At 37.8% G+C, this 19,377-nt stretch overlaps 4 protein-coding genes across 4 annotated transcripts; all 4 read left to right on the top strand.

The window, feature by feature from the left end:
* The first annotated feature begins 266 nt into the window (after positions 1–266).
* LOC103336746 (uncharacterized) lies at positions 267–3,597 on the top strand. Its single transcript, XM_008239845.2, has 5 exons — positions 267–482; positions 1,310–1,442; positions 2,528–2,624; positions 2,918–3,004; positions 3,285–3,597. Exons 1-5 carry the CDS (start codon positions 422–424, stop codon positions 3,417–3,419), a joined length of 513 nt encoding a protein of 170 aa, XP_008238067.2. The 5' UTR covers positions 267–421; the 3' UTR covers positions 3,420–3,597.
* Positions 3,598–3,960: 363 nt separating this feature from the next.
* Positions 3,961–6,747, top strand: GAPB (glyceraldehyde-3-phosphate dehydrogenase B subunit). The gene is made up of 9 exons (XM_008239733.3): positions 3,961–4,121; positions 4,241–4,354; positions 4,707–4,868; positions 4,978–5,145; positions 5,294–5,454; positions 5,573–5,634; positions 5,719–5,768; positions 5,951–6,357; positions 6,499–6,747. Exons 1-9 carry the CDS (start codon positions 4,023–4,025, stop codon positions 6,632–6,634), a joined length of 1,359 nt encoding a protein of 452 aa, XP_008237955.2. The 5' UTR covers positions 3,961–4,022; the 3' UTR covers positions 6,635–6,747.
* Positions 6,748–12,002: 5,255 nt separating this feature from the next.
* Positions 12,003–16,516, top strand: IRE1-1 (inositol requiring 1-1). The gene is made up of 6 exons (XM_008239734.2): positions 12,003–12,338; positions 12,439–12,655; positions 12,941–14,400; positions 14,979–15,151; positions 15,431–15,677; positions 15,910–16,516. The coding sequence occupies exons 1-6, from the start codon at positions 12,181–12,183 to the stop codon at positions 16,358–16,360; spliced, it is 2,706 nt and encodes a 901-aa protein (XP_008237956.2). The 5' UTR covers positions 12,003–12,180; the 3' UTR covers positions 16,361–16,516.
* A 384-nt stretch (positions 16,517–16,900) lies between these two features.
* LOC103336747 (glucan endo-1,3-beta-D-glucosidase-like) lies at positions 16,901–19,113 on the top strand. Its single transcript, XM_008239846.2, has 2 exons — positions 16,901–18,415; positions 18,826–19,113. Exons 1-2 carry the CDS (start codon positions 17,020–17,022, stop codon positions 18,855–18,857), a joined length of 1,428 nt encoding a protein of 475 aa, XP_008238068.2. The 5' UTR covers positions 16,901–17,019; the 3' UTR covers positions 18,858–19,113.
* The last annotated feature ends 264 nt before the right edge of the window (positions 19,114–19,377 follow it).

The raw sequence follows: 19,377 nt of genomic DNA on the forward strand, positions 1-19,377 counted from the left end.
TTAGCCCGCTTGTACCCGAGTTCGAATCCCCATTTCCGTAGTTTAGATTAAATTAAAATAAAATATCTCTTAATATCAAAATTGAAAAGAAAAAAAGAGTTCTAGAAGCTCCTTTTGAGAAGTCTGTTAGCACAATTTTGGACTGCTAACAACATTAATATGTGGGCCTCCAGCCATTGTTTTGAAGTGAAATACAGAGATCCAGAGCGGCAGAGCCCGTCTCCGTCTCTTTCTTTTATCTTTCTTTCCCGATAATTAATAATTCTGAATCAAAACTTTGAGATATCAAACAAACAAAAGCATCGATATTATCGAACCCATAAAACTTTTCTTCAACTCCCAACAGTCTTAACGCTCATTTCCACCCTCTTTGTTGTTGGTGTGCTGCGGGTGCGACGTTACGGACTGCAAACTGCAAACCATGACTGCTATTATCAATTCGCTGGCTTTGACTACTAATCCTCATGTCCAGCTCTCGTCTGGTAATTCCCGCGTGATCTAATCAAACTGCGTTTGTTGGATTCTCAGCTAAATTTTTTATATATTTTTCTTGATCTTAGTTATTGAATTAATAAGTAATGTTCTTGCTTGCAAGTGTTCTTGCATTTCAATTTGATGGTTACTTAACTTTTTTGCTTTAAATGAAAGATGAAATATGTAAACAGGCTGTCAATGATTTCATTTTGGATGTCTGTATATGATATGGAACCTCTCACACTTACAAACTAGGATTCGCAGATGACTTTTATGTTCTTTTAGAGTTCGTGTTTGAGCCCGAAATAAGAACAGAAAGCAATCTTATATTTCCCAAGTTAGTATTGCCTTGCAACTTGCAAGCCAGGAGAAAATGCCTTGTTTCTATGCAGCTTTCCCGAGCTCCTATTAAATTACTGTGTAATTTTATGTAAATTTAAGGCTATTTTTTCTGCATTTTTTGTTGTTGTTAAAGCTAGGTCATCGAATCTGAAACAAATTGGCAATAGCTGTAGAGACCCAGGAACTTATATTTGTGAGGCTAGGCTTAGGTTAGGTTTCTCTAAGTGAGATTTTACACCCTGGGATTACACTGAAATAGCTAACCATCTGCAAATGATAGTGGAGTTTATTCCAAAGATCCATAGCTGATGTAAGGGTTATATATATGTATACATTATTTTCCCATTAACTAAGTGGTTAGTATCAGAATTCACTGAACGTTCTTGTGGCATTTTCCATATCAGCAATGAGTTTATTGCTGCACTTAGTTTCTGTTTATGTGCTGGATTTCGAATAATGTTGCTTTTTCTGTTCCTCTGAAATTCTTCACCAGGGTCTCCTCTGAAACCATCACAACAATATCTTGGGAGTGTGGCCCCTATAAACTTGTCACTCAATTCAAAGCATATTGGGAAAGCTCAGCTATCTACCTCCAAGAGGTCCTTCACAGTTCAGGCTGGATATAGGTATTCTGTTTGTCCTTGCATTATAATCCTGATTCTGATGGTGTGTTTTGGGTTCTTGTTTGTGATCTGGACATGCTAGTTGTATAATGCAAAATGCATGGTAGCTGCTGATTTATTTTCTTTGAGTACGAGTTTCTCATTAGAGTTCTGTAGTGTGGGATTTGTATATTTTTCGGACAAAATGTGTATGTCTATTATACATTTGAATATTTTAATTATTGTTTCTCAAACTGTTAAATCAGCAATACATATAAATCTGGGAATTGGTTGAGACTAAATTTTGTTTCCAGTAAGACGATATAAAAAGAAGGGAAATAATTCTTAATATTACCACTGCCTGGTGGCTTGTTGATTCTTCAAGATCTCAGTTTTCCTATTTATGTTTGATATCTTCCCCATATCCATATAATGTCCTGGCTATTTATATAAAACATTGACCTCACACATACTTGGAGTCATGACTGCATTAAGGTAACAATTAGTTATTAATAAAACTTTTCTACTTTCCATGTTTCCTGGGATTCAATATTTGTTTGCAGAAGGAATACGTATACTCGATGTAGCTCAACTAGTTCATCCAACAATATAGAAATCAAGGAATGTAGTCAACTCACTTCAATTTCATTTTGCCTAATTGATAGGACACATGCATGTTTCTCATGATGGTAAAACAATTTGAGAAGATATTTTCATGATATTTGTCTCCTAATCCTGAGGTGAAAGAATAAGACATGAGAGAGAATTAGAAGCTCTTCTATTTCGAAATTTATGATAAAGGATATAAAGGTGACAAACTTGAAATAATGATATCAGAGTATTATTATATCTCATTGTATCCTCCTCTAGGGCACAATGCTCTGTTTAATTTCATTTGCTCATCATAAGGTACTTTGTTCAATAATGAATAGTAATATTTTCATTTCATTTCCCCAGCTGTCATTGGTGGTGCTTTCACGATCTAGCAATATTGTAGATATGATACTGTCTTTTGAAATTCAATTTTGTATTTTAGTATGTCATTTTCAGTTTATCACATGTTTACCTTTCAATGATATTCTAATGACAGTCTGCTTGTGTAATTACAGTGATGGAGGTAGGTCAAACAGTTCAAGCATCTTCATCAGTGGCTTTGTTTTGGGAGGACTTATAGTTGGCACACTGGGTGCTGTATATGCACCTCAGGTTTCCACTCATCGATTATGATTGTTTTATCTTGTATTGTGCTACTTTATATCTATGTTATTCATCAATCAATTATTACCAATTGTTGAAATGTGTATATTTTAAGACTAACGAGTTACCTACTTTGAAATTTATGCAAGTCTATACTCTGTACCTCACAAATTTGCCGTGGTTGGGTTCTTTGATTTGTAAATGTTGCAGTTTGTGGGCTACAGAGTTTACTTGATGGCCTCTTGCATTAAGCCCAAAAATAAAAAGCATTTTTCTGACTGAGAATTTTTTTTCATCAACAGATCAGTAAAGCACTGGCTGGAGCTGACCGGAAGGATCTAATGAGAAAACTGCCCAAGTTCATATATGATGAGGACAAAGCTTTGGAGGTGAGAAAGCTCCCTTGCTGGTTTTCTGTCTTTTAGTTTTTTTTTTCTTTTCATATGTTCAGCATTGTTGGAGATGCTGAAGTGCTATTTTGTTGTTATTGCTATGTTGTCCACTTCGTTTCAGTTTCTATCAAATATTTTTTCACTAATCATTGTTTGCCAAAATGCTTGGTTAATGTTTGCTATAGAGAGAGACCGTTGTGATTCTAATCCCATAATATTCTATTTTCTTTATTTGATGTTTACTGGAAAAATCAATTATGCCTTATTTGCACCACAGAAAACACGAAAGGTACTGGCTGAGAAGATAGCGCAGCTGAACTCTGCTATAGATGATGTTTCTGGCCAGCTCCGATCGGAAGATGATCCAAATGAAGTACCTGTGAGCTCAGATGAAGTTGAAGCTGTCATATGAGAAGCTCCCATCAGAATCTGTCATGTATTTCAGTGTTTCAGTATTTGCCCAATAATCAGTGTAGTTTTGTTCTTCTATGTGGGAGCTCCTAGTTTTGGTCAATGTAATTGTACCCTCTGGTCCCAAAATTGCTAATATTTGGATGATGACGAATGTAGGAATTTTTTTTTTTTTTAAAGCTGTTTTTTGCTGTCTGCATTTGCTAGTACGGCCTATAATAAATAATATATATTATATATATATATATTTAAAAAGGAATTACAAAACAGCGGGACCTGAGTGATGCTGAATTCAGTATCCATTATTTGTGGTTGAGATCTTCAAGCCTTGAGAGTTGCTGTTTTGCTCTCTTAACCAAAGTAGATTGGAAGGGCATTCTAGGAAAACAAGTTGGGGAATAACCTGCGGTTCATATTTTGAAAGCCTTGCAAATAGACATGATCTTATCTCCTATATCTTCATGTACCATGCTATAACCACAAGTTCCTTTAATTCAATTTCAACCATATTTTAAAACAAGGGAATGTTCAGATTACTAAAGGCACGAATGTAACTGTGTATATATATAGTGGCAAAGTCAGTCCCTTAGCTTTAGTTGCAGCCATGGCCTCACACGCAGCTCTAGCCTCTACAAGAATCCCAGCCAACACCAGGCTGCCCTCCAAGTCCTCGCACTCTTTTCCCGCTCAATGCTTCTCCAAGGTCTCTCTCTCTCTCTCTCTCTCTCTCTCTCTCTCTCTCTCTCTCTCTATGTTCACGGCGTCATGCTTTTATTAGCTTCCCAGTTTGATATAATTTGCTTACTCTTTTTGGCTGTGCAGAGGCTGGAAGTTGGTGAATTTTCAGGTCTAAGATCCAGTTCATGTGTGACCTATGCAAGCAATGGTAGAGAGACATCCTTCTTTGATGCTGTGGCTGCACAACTTACTCCCAAGGTTTTATCTTCCCATTTTTTTCATTTCATTAGGCAACATATGTGTTTGACTGAACAGATATTAGATTGTTCACTAAACCTGAATTCATATTTTGAGCACCTGAAATTTTTTTTGAATTCAATAAGGTGTAGTGATACATTACAAATCCACAAGTGCTATATATGCCATGCTTGCTTACTATAGCACGTAAATTTATCCTGAGATTATATATCCAGAAAATTCTTTGCTGGACAATCCACAATGACCAAAATATACGAAAGTGCTAATGTTGATCAACGCTATGTTATTGGGGTGAATTTTCTGCTATATTAATTTCGTACTCATAACTTTTGTTTTGTTTAATGCATAGCAGACTACCGGACCAGCTCCTGTTAAGGGAGAAACAGTGGCCAAATTGAAGGTGGCAATCAACGGATTTGGTCGTATTGGCAGGAACTTCCTCCGATGCTGGCATGGCCGGAAGGACTCACCTCTCGATGTCATTGTTGTCAATGACAGTGGTGGTGTCAAGAATGTAAGGGAACTTATGAGAATTAATATATATAGCTTAATTTAACATGCTTTCGGAGAATCATATTGGTAAAATTATATTACATTAAAATTTAATTTAATCTCAAATACAGGCTTCACACTTGCTGAAATATGACTCAATGCTGGGTATTTTCAAAGCAGACGTTAAAATCGTGGACAACGAGACCATCAGCGTTGATGGCAAGCCTGTCCAGGTTGTCTCTAACAGGGATCCCCTGAAGCTTCCTTGGGCTGACCTTGGCATTGACATTGTTATCGAGGTAACCGATTCCTGTGCTCAGACTAGAATATCAAGAATAAGGATGCCGGATATCTATTACAAAAGAACTGCAATCTTTAATTAGTTTGGAGCCTTGGATAATATTGTAAATGGTACCTTATTATACAACATAATTGGATAACCTACAGGGCACAGGAGTCTTTGTTGATGGCCCTGGTGCTGGTAAACACATCCAAGCTGGTGCCAAGAAAGTTATCATTACAGCTCCAGCAAAAGGTGCTGACATTCCTACCTATGTTGTTGGGGTGAATGAACAAGACTATTCCCATGAGGTTGCCAACATTGTCAGGTCAGTATTCTCAAATCGATTAGCGAGATAGGGAAAAACCCATAACAATTATGACTGTGCTTGAGTAAATTGACTAAATATTCTAGAGGTATAAAATTTGTATTTGTGTGTTTTGCAGCAATGCTTCTTGCACCACAAATTGCCTGGCTCCTTTTGTAAAGGTCTTGGATGAAGAATTTGGTAAACATTCGTTCGTATTTTCAGCATGAATCAAAACGGCACACCTTCGAGGACTAATTCTTTGTTTGTCATGAAAACTTGCAGGCATTGTCAAGGGAACCATGACAACTACTCACTCCTACACCGGAGACCAGGTAATCAATGGCACCTTCATTCTCCTCTGCATATAGATTTTGTTCTTGCCTTACAATCAAAATGCACTCAAGGATTGACATTTTGATGTCCTGACAAAGGAAAAGTTGTAATGAGTAATACCTATGGAGGCATTCAAAAGCAAGTATAAATTGTTTATGGCGTACTGTGCATGCATGTGCAGAGGCTCTTGGATGCTTCACACCGGGACTTAAGGAGAGCCAGAGCTGCAGCACTCAACATAGTTCCCACAAGCACTGGTGCAGCCAAGGCTGTGTCTCTGGTGCTGCCTCAACTCAAAGGAAAGCTCAACGGAATTGCCCTCCGTGTGCCAACACCTAATGTATCAGTGGTTGACCTTGTGATTAATGTTGAGAAGAAAGGTATTTCAGCAGAAGATGTCAATGCAGCCTTCAGAAAGGCAGCCGAGGGACCACTGCAGGGCATATTAGCAGTCTGTGACGTTCCTCTTGTGTCGGTAGACTTCAGGTGCACCGATGTTTCCTCCACCATAGACTCCTCCTTGACCATGGTCATGGGTGATGATATGGTCAAGGTGGTTGCCTGGTACGACAACGAATGGGGATACAGGTGAGTCCACTCGTTATAAATCTAGAAAGAGTTTTTCATTGAACAAAATTACCGTTGCATGGAATGTTAGTCTAAAACTATTCACTATATATTCAAGCTCCACTGTGTCTTGATCTTTCTGTGGATTATTATTTTTGGCAGCCAAAGGGTTGTGGACTTGGCACATTTGGTTGCAAGCAAGTGGCCAGGCACGTCACAAGCGGGAAGCGGAGACCCGTTGGAGGATTTCTGCAAGACAAACCCGGCTGACGAGGAGTGCAAAGTCTATGAAGCATAGACTAATCTTTTTGGCTTTAGCAGTATTTGTTTTCAGCAAATGCTTATATTCTAATCACAACTGAGGAACGGGAACAAAAGCAAATAAATTATATATTAAGATTACCCTCTAAATGATTCTCATCAGAGAGAGAGTATCTTCTTTTTAAACCATATATACTGGCTTGCTTGGGATGTTTACACCATAGGATTTTAATTAACCTCAATTTGCTTCCATTAAGAAAGTTGGCTTAATAAAAAATTTGTTGACAAAGTGCATGAAATAAATTTTAAAAAATAATAATAATAATAATAAACCATTAGGACGCTCAGCGCGTCTAGGGTTTTAGGGTTAAAGAAACACTATGAACATCAATGGACCAACCAACGTTCGCTGCAAGAGCAAGAGTAAGCAAATGTGGAGTGCTTAGCAACCGGACAATTAATTTAACATAACTATATGAAATTAAAAACCAAAACCAACCCCAAAATAACTAAAACCCTAAAACAACTCATACACCTGTTTGGGCCTAAAATTGACACGCCTAGATTAACAAAGGAGGCCCAGAATAAAACCACAAAACTCAAATAGTTTTGTCTTTGAAAAAAAACGGGACAGAAGCCCAAAATCCAGAAAGGGCTAGCCCAAGACCTATCAAAACAGACAAGCAAAAATTGGGCCTCAAAAGAAAAGTCACCTTCGGACTCCAGACAAAAATAAACCCAGCACGATTTTGATAAAAGAAAAGACCCATTTCTTTTCAGAAAACCACGTGACACCCTTTTATCATATTTGGAAAAGGCAACAAAACCAGTCATTACATAGATGATTAGAGAAGGTCAGTAGCTGGCAAAACTGGGAAAGGACATCTCTGAAATTCTGAAAGATCAAATCCCCTTACATATGAATATATTTAGAGATATTTCTTCTATTCAGAAGGTGATTTTCCCAAAGAGATAAGCAAACACAATCTCAGAGAAAGATAAACAGGAAAACAGGGACCTGTTCAAAACGAGAATTAGACTAACCATCACGGTTTTCACAGGCGGTTGGAATTAAAGAGAGGTTAGGTTCTTTTTCAAGAAAAACAGAGAAGTGATCTTAAGAACTGATTATTGAGAGCTTATCTACCAGAAATTGATCAAACCCTCTTTTCTTTACAATAAAAATGAAAGATCCTTTTAAAGAAAATTGCCGCCCATTATTTAAAAGAATTACCCTACTCCAGATAACATCTCTTATAAATACAAGAAGGAGTGAACAGGGCAACAACACAATCAATCCAATACTCAAGTCATCAATCAAACAAACAACTCAAAATCAATCAGAAACTCACTTGAATTCCAAGTGAAAACCAGCTTTAGATCAGAATTCACAAGGTTTAGACTTAGAAAATAAGTCATTCAAAACGAGATTTCTCTCGTTACAAATTTGGTTCAGCAAAAAAACCAAGACAGGTAGAGTTTGAGCTTTTCCCAAACATGAAAACCTCAACAAATTTTACAATACAGTCTCTAGCCCACTGAAGTCCTTGAGAATAGCCATACGCCTTACAGATTGAAGAAGCAGATTCGCCACTTAGAAGCCTCACAAAAGCTCAAGTGTATTAAAGCTCTGCCAAAATTAACCTTTGGTATCGATCTACATTGAAGTTGTTAGATCCATCCAGCCTAGATATTTCCAGTCTAGCGGATCAAAACCTCCTATCCAGGCAGAAATGGAGTTTCAGCTGTCCTTTCATCTTTCTAGCTTGGATATTTATGTTTATAGTTTTGTAAAAGGCAGTTATGCCTAAGACAGCTTAAATTCCATCAACCATTCAGTCAGAATAACCTCTTTATACTGAGATAAATTGTTAAAGTCCTCACCAGTCTGAGGCAAGAAAAGAACTTACTTTGGAGATATTCCTCACCCAAATTCACAATCGTTTGTTTGCAGAAATCAGTAACTTGGGGCGCAAGTTATCCATTCTAAACTAAGTCTGCTAGAATCTTCATTGCTAGCAATGACACGCTCGCACACCAAAGAAAGCTGACTTGTTGACCAGTCAATGGTTCACAAGGCAGTGGGGAACTTTGCCCTTCCACCACAGGAGTAAACGCAAAACGGGTGAACAACACCATTTTCTATAATAAGGATGTTTCAAATTGTACTTCGATATCTTTCAATCCTCCTCCAGCATAAATTAGAGTAGTTTAAATTATCGTTTGCATCTTCCAACCTTATTTTGATATCTTTCAATCCTCCTCTCGCGTACATTAGAGTAGTTTAAACTAGGGGTGATTGCTGTTCGGTAACCTCGAATTTTTGCCCAAACCGCAAACCGACCGACTATTTGCGGTATGATGATTTTTGAAACGCAAAAGCGATATATCTTGTGAATTAGCGGTTTAAATCCGCAAGTTCTTTTTGTTTTATAAAAATCTAATCTTCTACATTTTAGGCCTAATTTTGATGATTCTTTTGAAGCATTTTGATTTCAAGCATACTTTAACCCAAAAATATAAATTCACAACCCAAATAAATAAATTCACAACCTCAACTTCTCAAGCATTCACAACCTAAAGAAAATTAAAGTTACAATTCCAAGCATTCCAATTAAAGTTAAACTTCTCAAGCATTCACAGCCTCAACTTCTCAAGCATTCTAATTCCAAATCCTTTAAAGTTACAAACCAAAAAGAAAATGCAATGCAAAATGAAGTAAAGTTACAACCCAAAGGAAAAATCCAATTCAAAGTTAATTAAAGTTACAAACTAAAGGGAAAATGCAATGCACCAATATTACAAATTAAAATTACAAACTCAAGTGTTGATGGTGGTGAGTGGATTCGAAGGACCCCGTTGTGTTGTTTGAGCACCAATGCTATATACAAAATGCAATTTTTATTTATTTATAAATATAGTCGCGGTTTGCGGTAATCGCAAGTTTTGAAAATCAAATACCGCAACCGCAAATGCGGTTCGGTTTCCCGCGATTGCGGTTCCATTATGGTAAATTATCGGTTGATTTTTGTGATTTTTTGGTCTAAAATGGCACCCCTAGTTTAAACAATTATTAAGCACTCCTTATTCCCTCGGGTTAGTAAGGGCACCCCACACACTGAGTTAGAGGTGTCAAACGGTCTGGGCCAGCCCGAGCACGGCCGGTTTAAGTAAGGCCCAACACGACCGGTATCTTTGTGTGGGCTAGAACAAGGCAATTAGGCCCAATAAGCTAGGCGGGCCTGTTTAAAGCCCATTTATTAAATATATTTATTTTAGAGAAAAATAATACATAATATTATTATATTTATATTTTAAATTCAAATCTATTTCTTTTCTCTAATAATATATATTAAAATTTAATGTTTTCTTTAATGTTTTTCAAGTTTCAATTTCTAAAATCCAAACAATAATTTAGTCATTTGCTATTTAAATGTACTTTAAATAAAGTTATTGGCCTCTTTTTTCAACAAATAATAAATCTTATTTGTATATACATAATTGTAAAAAAGATTTAAACGAAGTTGTAAAAAGAATTATAAAAACAAATGCAATATATAAGTCAAATTTGGCATGAGTCCATCTCAACCCCGATTAGTGGTCCAACACCAGTACAACCCAAATCCATATGGGCTAAGGCCGTAAACTTGGGGCGGGTTGATGATTTTCATAGTATGAATAATAGTCAAACAACACTCATTTTTGTTCTTATTGGCAAAAAACACAGACAATTAAACTAACCTCTAGCTTTTTCACTTCAATCTACTCCCTCCCACGTCCCAACAACCCATCCTCCCAACAATCAATTTACTTAATCTCCCCAACTCTCATCCCGATCAAGGAAACCATTGATTTTAGGAAATATCATATGAACAAACAATGATGGACTCGGGAATTTTTATAGGGATATGCTAAATTTTGTTTTTTACAAGAGATATATTATAAGTCTTTTTTCTCTTGAAACAAAAATGTAAATAAAACTTTATAAATCAAATAAAGCCACATTACGAGCAAATAACACAAAGAAGTACAAAATATAAATAAATATCAAATCAAACACATTGTTCAACTACTTGAAATCCAAGTTGAGTAAGTTCCTCAAGAATTGAAATATCAACATCAGATGCAGAAGGTGTATTCTTGTTATCATTACCACTTTTTTTTGAAGAATGAATAAATAGTTTTTGCTCTCCTTGCCGGTCTATTATCATCATGTGACATGATATTATAACAAGAAATACTAGACACCAAAAATCATATATGCTAATAATAATTCAAGTTGCAAAAATAAAACATATATAACAATCCCCAAAAGTTTTCAATCCAAGCCCTAAATCATAAAAACTAACAATAACAATTAAAATTTGAAATTGAATATGAAAAAAAGAGAAAAACTTACCAAGATTGAAGAACCCACTGAAGATAGGTTGGTACATTTTTTTTTTTTAGAGGGGGAGAGCTATTTCTTCTAGGCTCTAAAGGTTCAAATATGACATTTTGGGTGGCTAGAAGAAAAATTCTGATGTTTGTTTCTAATCAAATTTATATAAGTTATGCATTGCATGTTTACTATTTCCTATATGCTTCAAGAGTGGGCTTATTTCTACATACAGAACTGGGCCTATTTTAAATAGAAGACTAGACTATTATTTACTTTACCTAAATTTGGCTTATACCACTAAGCCTGCAAAAAAAAAAATCAGCACTGGGCTAGAGCCCACTCCAGCGCAAGTGTAGATTCGCCCTTGTCTTGTTAACAAACATGCAATATAAACTCAGGACTTCTAAGCCTTCTACAAGTTATGAGTGGTGGTAGCGGTATGTCTTGGCTACCTAAATTAAAGTACCAAAAAGACAAATTGCAACTACAATGCAATACGATCTTTCTCTATTTTTTATGTACTTTTTAATTACATTAATATGATATAAAATTCATATTAAATCTCTTATGTGAATTTCTATGACTTATATGACTCATTGAGTTTGATTCTAAATATTTTTTTCTCAATCAAACACAATACTTAGAGATTCTCAAATTATATCTTAGCCCTCTATGAATAAATCGAAGACCATGACAGTGTCTTAAGTTAGGTCCCCGATTTGTTTTATATTTAGCATTTGCAGTCAAATGACAATCTAGCTCTTTGACTGTTAATCATAGTTCACAAATGTTAAAAACAGGGATGTAAGTGTGAAAGTAAAACATATGGGTTTTGAGTGTAATTAGTCCAAACTTCAAGGAGCATAACTGAAATTCTCCATTTCCGTTCGTTTAATTGATAAATGGCCACATCACTTTTAGATAAGCTTATACGAAAATTCGTTTCCATGAAAGTTTAATAATAATAAAAATAAAAATAGAGGGACAGAAAATATATATTTTTTTTTAACAGAAAGGGACAGAAAATATTTGAAGTCACAAAAACGTGTAGACGCCCCAAACATCAAATTGGTAACGGACTAAAATTGCCTCCCGGCTGTCTGTCCAAAATTCCAGATTTCGACTGATTAACCAATCAGCCCAAAACCCTAAATTCCCAATTCCTAGATTTCCGAATCTATTGGTGTATTTGGATCTCAGAGATGCGACGATCTTTGTTTTTCCTTCTTCTATTTGCTCCGCTAATTGAATGTTTGTCCAGTCCTTCAGCCATCACTGCAGGCTCAGAGAGCTCAGAGACCTCCCTCTCCAATCCATATTCCTGGAGTTCCAACCTCTTCAATTCTCTTTGGCCCAAACTGTAAGCTCAAGTCTGAATTTTTCGCTTAACTTTTCGATATTTATTGAATTCAAACTCATAAAGTTCACTCTTTGTTTTTGAATTGTGAAATTTGATACAGCGGAAATGATGTAGCTCTGCTGGTTACACTAGATGGGACGATATATATGGTGAACACTACGACGGGGGAGATTCAGTGGGACGTCCCGTCTGGTGCCCCAATTTATACTTCATATCAGGATGTCAATTATTTTAACAAGATTACGAGTGATGATTACTTTTTCATTGATGTTGGTGAAGACGGGGCGCTCTATAGCCATACCAGCAAAGGAAAAGAGGTATGGCAGCTTACTTTTTAGCCTTATTTTGATGTGATGCTTGTGTTTACAATTCTTATTTTTAATGTATTAGAATGTGCCTGTTCTGCATGTAGTGGATGTTCAATGTCTATTTTGAGGATTTCGGTCATCATTTTATTTTTTTGATCTCAGTCTGTGTTAAGATAATGTGGGTATCATTCATGGTCGGTGAACTGGATGGTTTTACATAACTGATGTCTGTGTTGTAATGATATCTTTATTGGGGTTGCATTGTTTATTCTGTTATGGTTCATCTTATGCCAGAAATTGTCATCGACTATTGAAGAATATATCGGACGCACTCCGATTTGGTCAAAGGATGGGGGAGTCACGTTGGGATCAAGGAGGACCACTGTGTTCCAAGTTGTTGCCCAGACCGGAAAACCAATTCATATATATAATTCAGCTGATACTCCTTCCAAGTTAGTAGTTCGGAGAACTAAAAGTGATGTGTCTCCAAAAGTGAAGGATGCTGACGAGTTGGTAGAGTCTGGTTCCAAGGGCTTGGAAACTGTTGAGCAGCCCCTTTCTATCGTGAGAACAGATTATGAAATCACACATCATTCTTCGGGCAAGGTTGTATGGAATGTGACATTTGCTGCATTTGATTCTTATCCCCAAGTTTCTAATACTGGAAAAGAGCTTGCTTTAAAGCACAGCAGGGATTCAGATTCAACATTGCCGTATCAAATGAAGACTATTATCCTCCTAACTCGCGATCCTAGATTGACAGAATCTCTTTCTGTATTAGCCAGACGAACTGATAGACATCCTGGAGGCAGTCTGGCCATCGAGCATGGGCTTCATGATAATCTTCCTGCGACTGTTCGAGAGATTCCTCTGCCTCCTTACAGTGATGAGGGCAGAGGAATTCTTGCCACATATCGTGAAACTGAGGACCCTGGCATCTTGGGTACCCATGTTAGAGGTGTTGGTCAAATGAATGCCACAAGCAGAATGGCCGAAGCTGTAACGAAGTTACAATCTCTCTTTCTGTTTGTGCTCACACTTCTGTCCATTATGGTCTATGTCTTACGCCGTTATGTAACCTTTGGAAAACAGCGTAAACTGAAAGAGATGGTTGAGGAAACTAAAGTGCAAACAGGGGTTCCAAAAAAGAAGAAAACTCGTCGATTGGGAAACAATAAGAGGAATGTCATTGATGGGAAAAACACGAGCAATGTGTTGCATGAATATAAGGTTGGAGAATCAGAAGAATCTATACACAGTCAAAGAAGCAAAGACAAATTTCTCTTGACCTTTACTGATCATGTTGATGGTCAAATAGAGGGACGTAGAATTGGCAAGCTACTTGTTTTCAACGATGAAATTGCTAAGGGAAGTAATGGTACCATTGTACTTGAGGGAACCTATGATGGTCGTCCAGTAGCTGTTAAACGTCTAGTACGGGCTCATCATGATGTGGCTTTGAAAGAGGTTCAGAATCTTATTGCCTCTGATCAGCATCCAAATATTGTCCGTTGGTATGGGGTGGAGTATGATCAAGATTTCGTTTATCTATCCTTGGAGCGTTGTATATGTAGCTTAAATGATTTGATTTATTTTTACTCTGAGTCGATTCAAAGCCAAATCACCAAGGATCAGGAACCCCAATTTTTGACTGAGTATACCGTTCGATTGCATACGATAATGGAAAATAACAAGGGCATTGAATTGTGGAAGGCGAATGGGTACCCTTCACCCCAGTTGTTAAAATTAATGAGGTTAGTTTAATGCCTTCCAATAGCTTCTCTCTTCTTCTCTTTTTCCCCGTACAATCTGTTTTGCAATTATGGGCTAACCACTGTTTCTAATTTTGCACTCGGGCAGTCATACTAGTAACTTTTAGTGCAGGTGATATGACAGGTACCCTGTTGGGATTAAGATTACTTCTGTCAGGATCACCTTGAAGATAGCTAATCACTTTCTTTGTTTTATAGGAATTTTAGAGTGAAAATAACCATTCATTTTTAAAGGATTGTAGAAAACTTTGTTATAGAAACAATTCGTTTCAATGGATTTAATGTTTCATATTTCATCCTTTATGTCGGAAACTTATATAAGGGGACTCATGTTTGACTTATCTAAACGTATATTCTTGATTTCGTTTCCCCTTCAAGTGGGGTTTTAAGTGAGGGATTGAATTGTTTAGTTGCTTCCATTTTTTCAAAGAACATCTTAAATTTGATTTCCCTAATACGTTATCAAGAAATTCGATTTCATTAATATAGAAGAAAAAACAAAATCTTGAAAAAAGTTGAATAAGGTACTTGAGAATTTGACAAGATCATTATTTTTGCAGTGATCTGGTTTCTGGGCTTGCACATTTACATGAACTTGGAATTATACATCGGGACTTAAAGCCTCAGAATGTTTTGATAATAAAAGGCAGGTCTTTGCGTGCCAAGCTTTCAGATATGGGTATCAGCAAACGCCTACAAGGGGACAGGTCTTCCATAACCCAGCATGCTACTGGTAAGTATCTGGAACTGTTTGAAGTATTATGTTTATTAATTCTGAGGCAGCATGTGCTTGTTATGGTTTAGGTCTAGGTGACGAAATGTGGTGAGTTTGAAAACAACCTGGAATCATGATCCAATGAGTTAACCATTTATTGATGTTTATTTGCTAGGCCTTTTGTTTACTTTATTACTGGTGTAGGTCAACTTTCTTACTGATCTGTTACCCCTACTGGTTTGTTTGTGTGCTCTAACTAAACATCCTATTATTTTTCTTTATTGTTGTTGACTGCAGGTTATGGTAGCTCAGGATGGCAAGCACCTGAGCAACTTCGCCATCAGCGCCAAACACGTGCAGTGGATTTATTTAGTTTAGGGTGTCTTCTCTTTTTCTGTGTCACTGGGGGAAAACACCCTTATGGTGATAGTATCGAGCGTGATGTAAATATAGTAAATGACCAGAAAGACCTGTTCTTAGTAGATACTATACCAGAAGCTGTGGATCTTTTTAATCGTCTCTTGGATCCCAACCCTGATATGAGGTAAAGTTCTTTATTGTCATCCATACAAATTTATAAGAATTTTTATTGGTTCTTTCACTATCTGTCAACTTAAAAGCTAGAGCTTTATGTCTAGTGCCTGGCCCCCTCCCTCCTACTTAGACACACGCGCACACACACATAGACACATGAACACACAGACGTATACAGCCATGTGTATCAGGATACCTTTTAGCTCTAATTGCTCATTCCCACTGAATTACTGATTTTCCAGGCCAACAGCCATGGATGTGTTGCATCATCCTTTTTTCTGGAGTTCTGAGACTAGACTTTCATTTCTTCGAGATGCTAGTGATCGAGTTGAATTGGAAGATAGGGAGAGTGAATCGGAACTCTTAAATGCATTAGAAGGTACTGCAGCAGTTGCTTTAAATGGGAAGTGGGATGAGAAGATGGAATCTGCATTTATCAATAACATTGGTCACTACAGGCGTTACAAGTTTGATAGTGTTCGTGACTTATTGCGTGTCATACGGAACAAGTTAAACCATTACCGGGAACTTCCTCAAGACATTCAGGAAATACTGGGGCCAGTTCCCGAGGGCTTTAACAGTTATTTTTCAAGTCGATTTCCAAAACTTTTAATCGAGGTTTATAAAGTGTTGTACAGGTACTGCAAAGAGGAAGAATTCTTCTGTAAGTATATGAAAAGCAATCTACTATAACTGCCCCCCACCCGGCCTGCCTTAGCCACCTCACTTTCTTGACCTGTTTCAACGAATTAATTTAACTTTTGTAATTGCAAATGTATTATATATGTACACACAGTGATAGTGCAAAAGTGAATGAAGAAGCTACATGTTATAGTGTTTCATTCATAAGAGAGACTTGCAAGTATAAAGCATGAAGCAAAAGTCATGAACCTCTCTCTCTCTCTCTCTCTCTCTGTGTATACATAATTATGTCAGCCAATACTATCAAAGCTCAAACGGAATTGGTGTGAATCAAATTAAATCCCACTATGGAATCAGTCAAGCTCACGCATTTGGGGGAGCCTGCGGCAAAGATTCTTTCTTTTTTATTTTTAAGTTTTTTCTGTGATTTCTGTACCACTTTCTGTTTCTTTCATGCTACCCTTTCCTACCACATGTACAGTACCAACTCTCCAGCATCCTGGGTTTAAATGACCAAATTGACCCTACTTAATCATTCATCACTATTAAAATGGTGGGTAAATATTGTAATTTGATAAAGCAGACCAGCGACAGACATTTTCCACTAGAGTAGAAAGTAAAAGGTGCCAACTCTCCTTTGAAGGCTTGAACAAAATCTCATTAGCTATATAGCAGCCCTCAAACACATAGTTGAACTTACTTCAATCACCATGGCCACCACCACCCTCCCACTCCTCCTCTTAGTAATTGTAAGCTCGTTCCAAAACGCGGTGGTTTCCGGTGTGGGCATAAACTACGGGACTCTCGGAAACAACCTGCCACCACCAAAGAGAGTAGCTCAGCTCCTGCAGGCCACTCTCATAGACAAGGTCAAAATCTATGACACCAACCCCGAAATCCTCCAGGCCTTTTCCAACACAGGCATCGACCTAATCGTCGCTGTCGAGAACAGCCATGTCTCCAACATCAGCACCGACGTGGCTGCCGCGGACGAGTGGTTTGCCACTCGTGTCCTGCCCTTCATTCCTGCCACTTCCATCACAGCCATTGCTGTAGGAAATGAATACTTAACCACAACAACAGCTGCTACAAAAAGTGACAAAGATCCCCAAGTGGACCAAACAGCTCTGGTCCAGGCAATGCAGAACTTGCACGCAGTGCTCATAGCCCGAGGGCTGGACCGCAAGATCAAGGTCACCACCCCACACAGCATGGCCGTTCTAGCATCCTCATTTCCTCCTTCATCCTCAACTTTTGCCACAAATCTTGTGCCAACTATGACCTCCATAGCTGCCTTCTTGGCGGACACTGGCGCCCCTTTTATGGTCAATGCCTACCCTTACTTCGCATACCGGGACAACCCCGACATGGTCAATCTACAATACGCATTGCTAGGGAACTCAACCTCAAACGGTGTGCGTGACCCGAAAGGGTACACGTACACCAACATGCTGGATGCTCAGATTGATGCCGTTCGAGCTGCCATTGATGCACTTGGACTTGGACACCGGACCGTGGAGATCATGGTGTCTGAATCCGGGTGGCCATCCAAGGGTGACACAGGGGATATAGCCGCTACGCCGGAAAATGCCAAGACTTATAACACTAGGTTGATTGAGCGTGCCCAGTCTAACAAAGGGACACCCATGAAGCCTAATGACAAGGTTGAGGTATTTGTGTTTGCTTTGTTTAATGAGAACAAGAAGGAAGGGGGCGCGACAGAGAGAAATTTTGGGATTTTTAACGGGGACGGTTCGAAGGTGTATGAAGTGGATTTGAGCTGCAAATTTTGCAGCAACGATGGCAACGGAAATGGAGGAGGATTTGGGTTTGGTGAGAAAGTATCGGGTGTGGCAAGGGGTCCATCTGTCTGGTGTGTTGCTAAGCCCCATGCTGATGAGAAGGTGCTTCAAGCTGTGTTGGATTTTTGCTGTGGAGGTGGTGGTGTGGATTGCAGAGAGATCTATGAGAACGGTGATTGTTTTGAGCCTCAGAAGCTTCTTGCTCATGCATCTTATGCCATGAATGCCTACTATCAGATGCATGGCAGAAATTACTGGAATTGTGACTTCAAGGGCACTGGCTTAGTTACTTTCAGTGATCCAAGTAAGTATAATTAATAAATCCTAGAGAGATTTCCCATTAATTCACACTTCATACAATTTTGATATTGTTCAACTAATCTTTTCACCCAAAAAAGAAAAAGAACATATTTAGCTAATCTTTTGACCAAAAGTATACATTGTTTAACTAAACTAGCTCACATTCCCACCCAAGTAAACCTTGGTTTGATTACGTAGAAGACAATCTTGAGGCAACCCAATATAATACTCCCCTCTTCCCCTCCCTATAGCGAATGAAAAAAACTAAACTTGCTCACCCAATTGGCCTGACATACATGTTAAGTTGTTGATTGTTCTGACTCTGTAAACAATTATTGTTTATGGTTATGCCTAATCTAATCTGAAATGTGATTGTTATTAATGTTGTGATCTGTTTTTGCAATTTGTGATCAGCTTATGGGAGATGCCGGTATCCTCAACAGTAAATCAACAAGGAAGGAATGACAGAGGGCATAATCAACGTGGTTGACAGCTAGCTCTTCGCTCTTGAGCATTGCCCTAAGATTTATTGGTCACATCCCGATGTAAAAGAAGAAAACAAGAAAAGTTTGATTTGAAGGTTGTTCTGCAGGATTTTGAATTTTAGGCTGGTTTTATCCTGAAAAAGGAGTCTTTTTCTTTGGGTGCACATGGTTAAAAGTAAGATGTGTCCACAATCAAAGGCTTTTCTGTTTGACAAAAGTTCTCCCTCTTTTTTGATATGGAATCTTTTTACTGTGAACCTTCGAAAAGTACAAAATACAAAATAAAATACAAGAAAGCAATGCATCCTGACCTGAGACAATTTGAACAAAAAGGGCCCATTTAGGCACTGTTAATTTCAAAGAAATGAGTGAGTATTTATGAGAAACTCAGAGCGTGACCCGCGTGGTTTCTGTTTGTAATTGAATATTTTCCGTATCATAAAAAAAGAAAAAAGAAACATACAGCTATGGCCTATGAGAA

The sequence above is a fragment of the Prunus mume genome, linkage group LG7, assembly GCF_029339155.1.
Source record: "Prunus mume cultivar Tortuosa linkage group LG7, ASM2933915v1, whole genome shotgun sequence".
Taxonomy (NCBI): Eukaryota; Viridiplantae; Streptophyta; class Magnoliopsida; order Rosales; family Rosaceae; genus Prunus; species Prunus mume.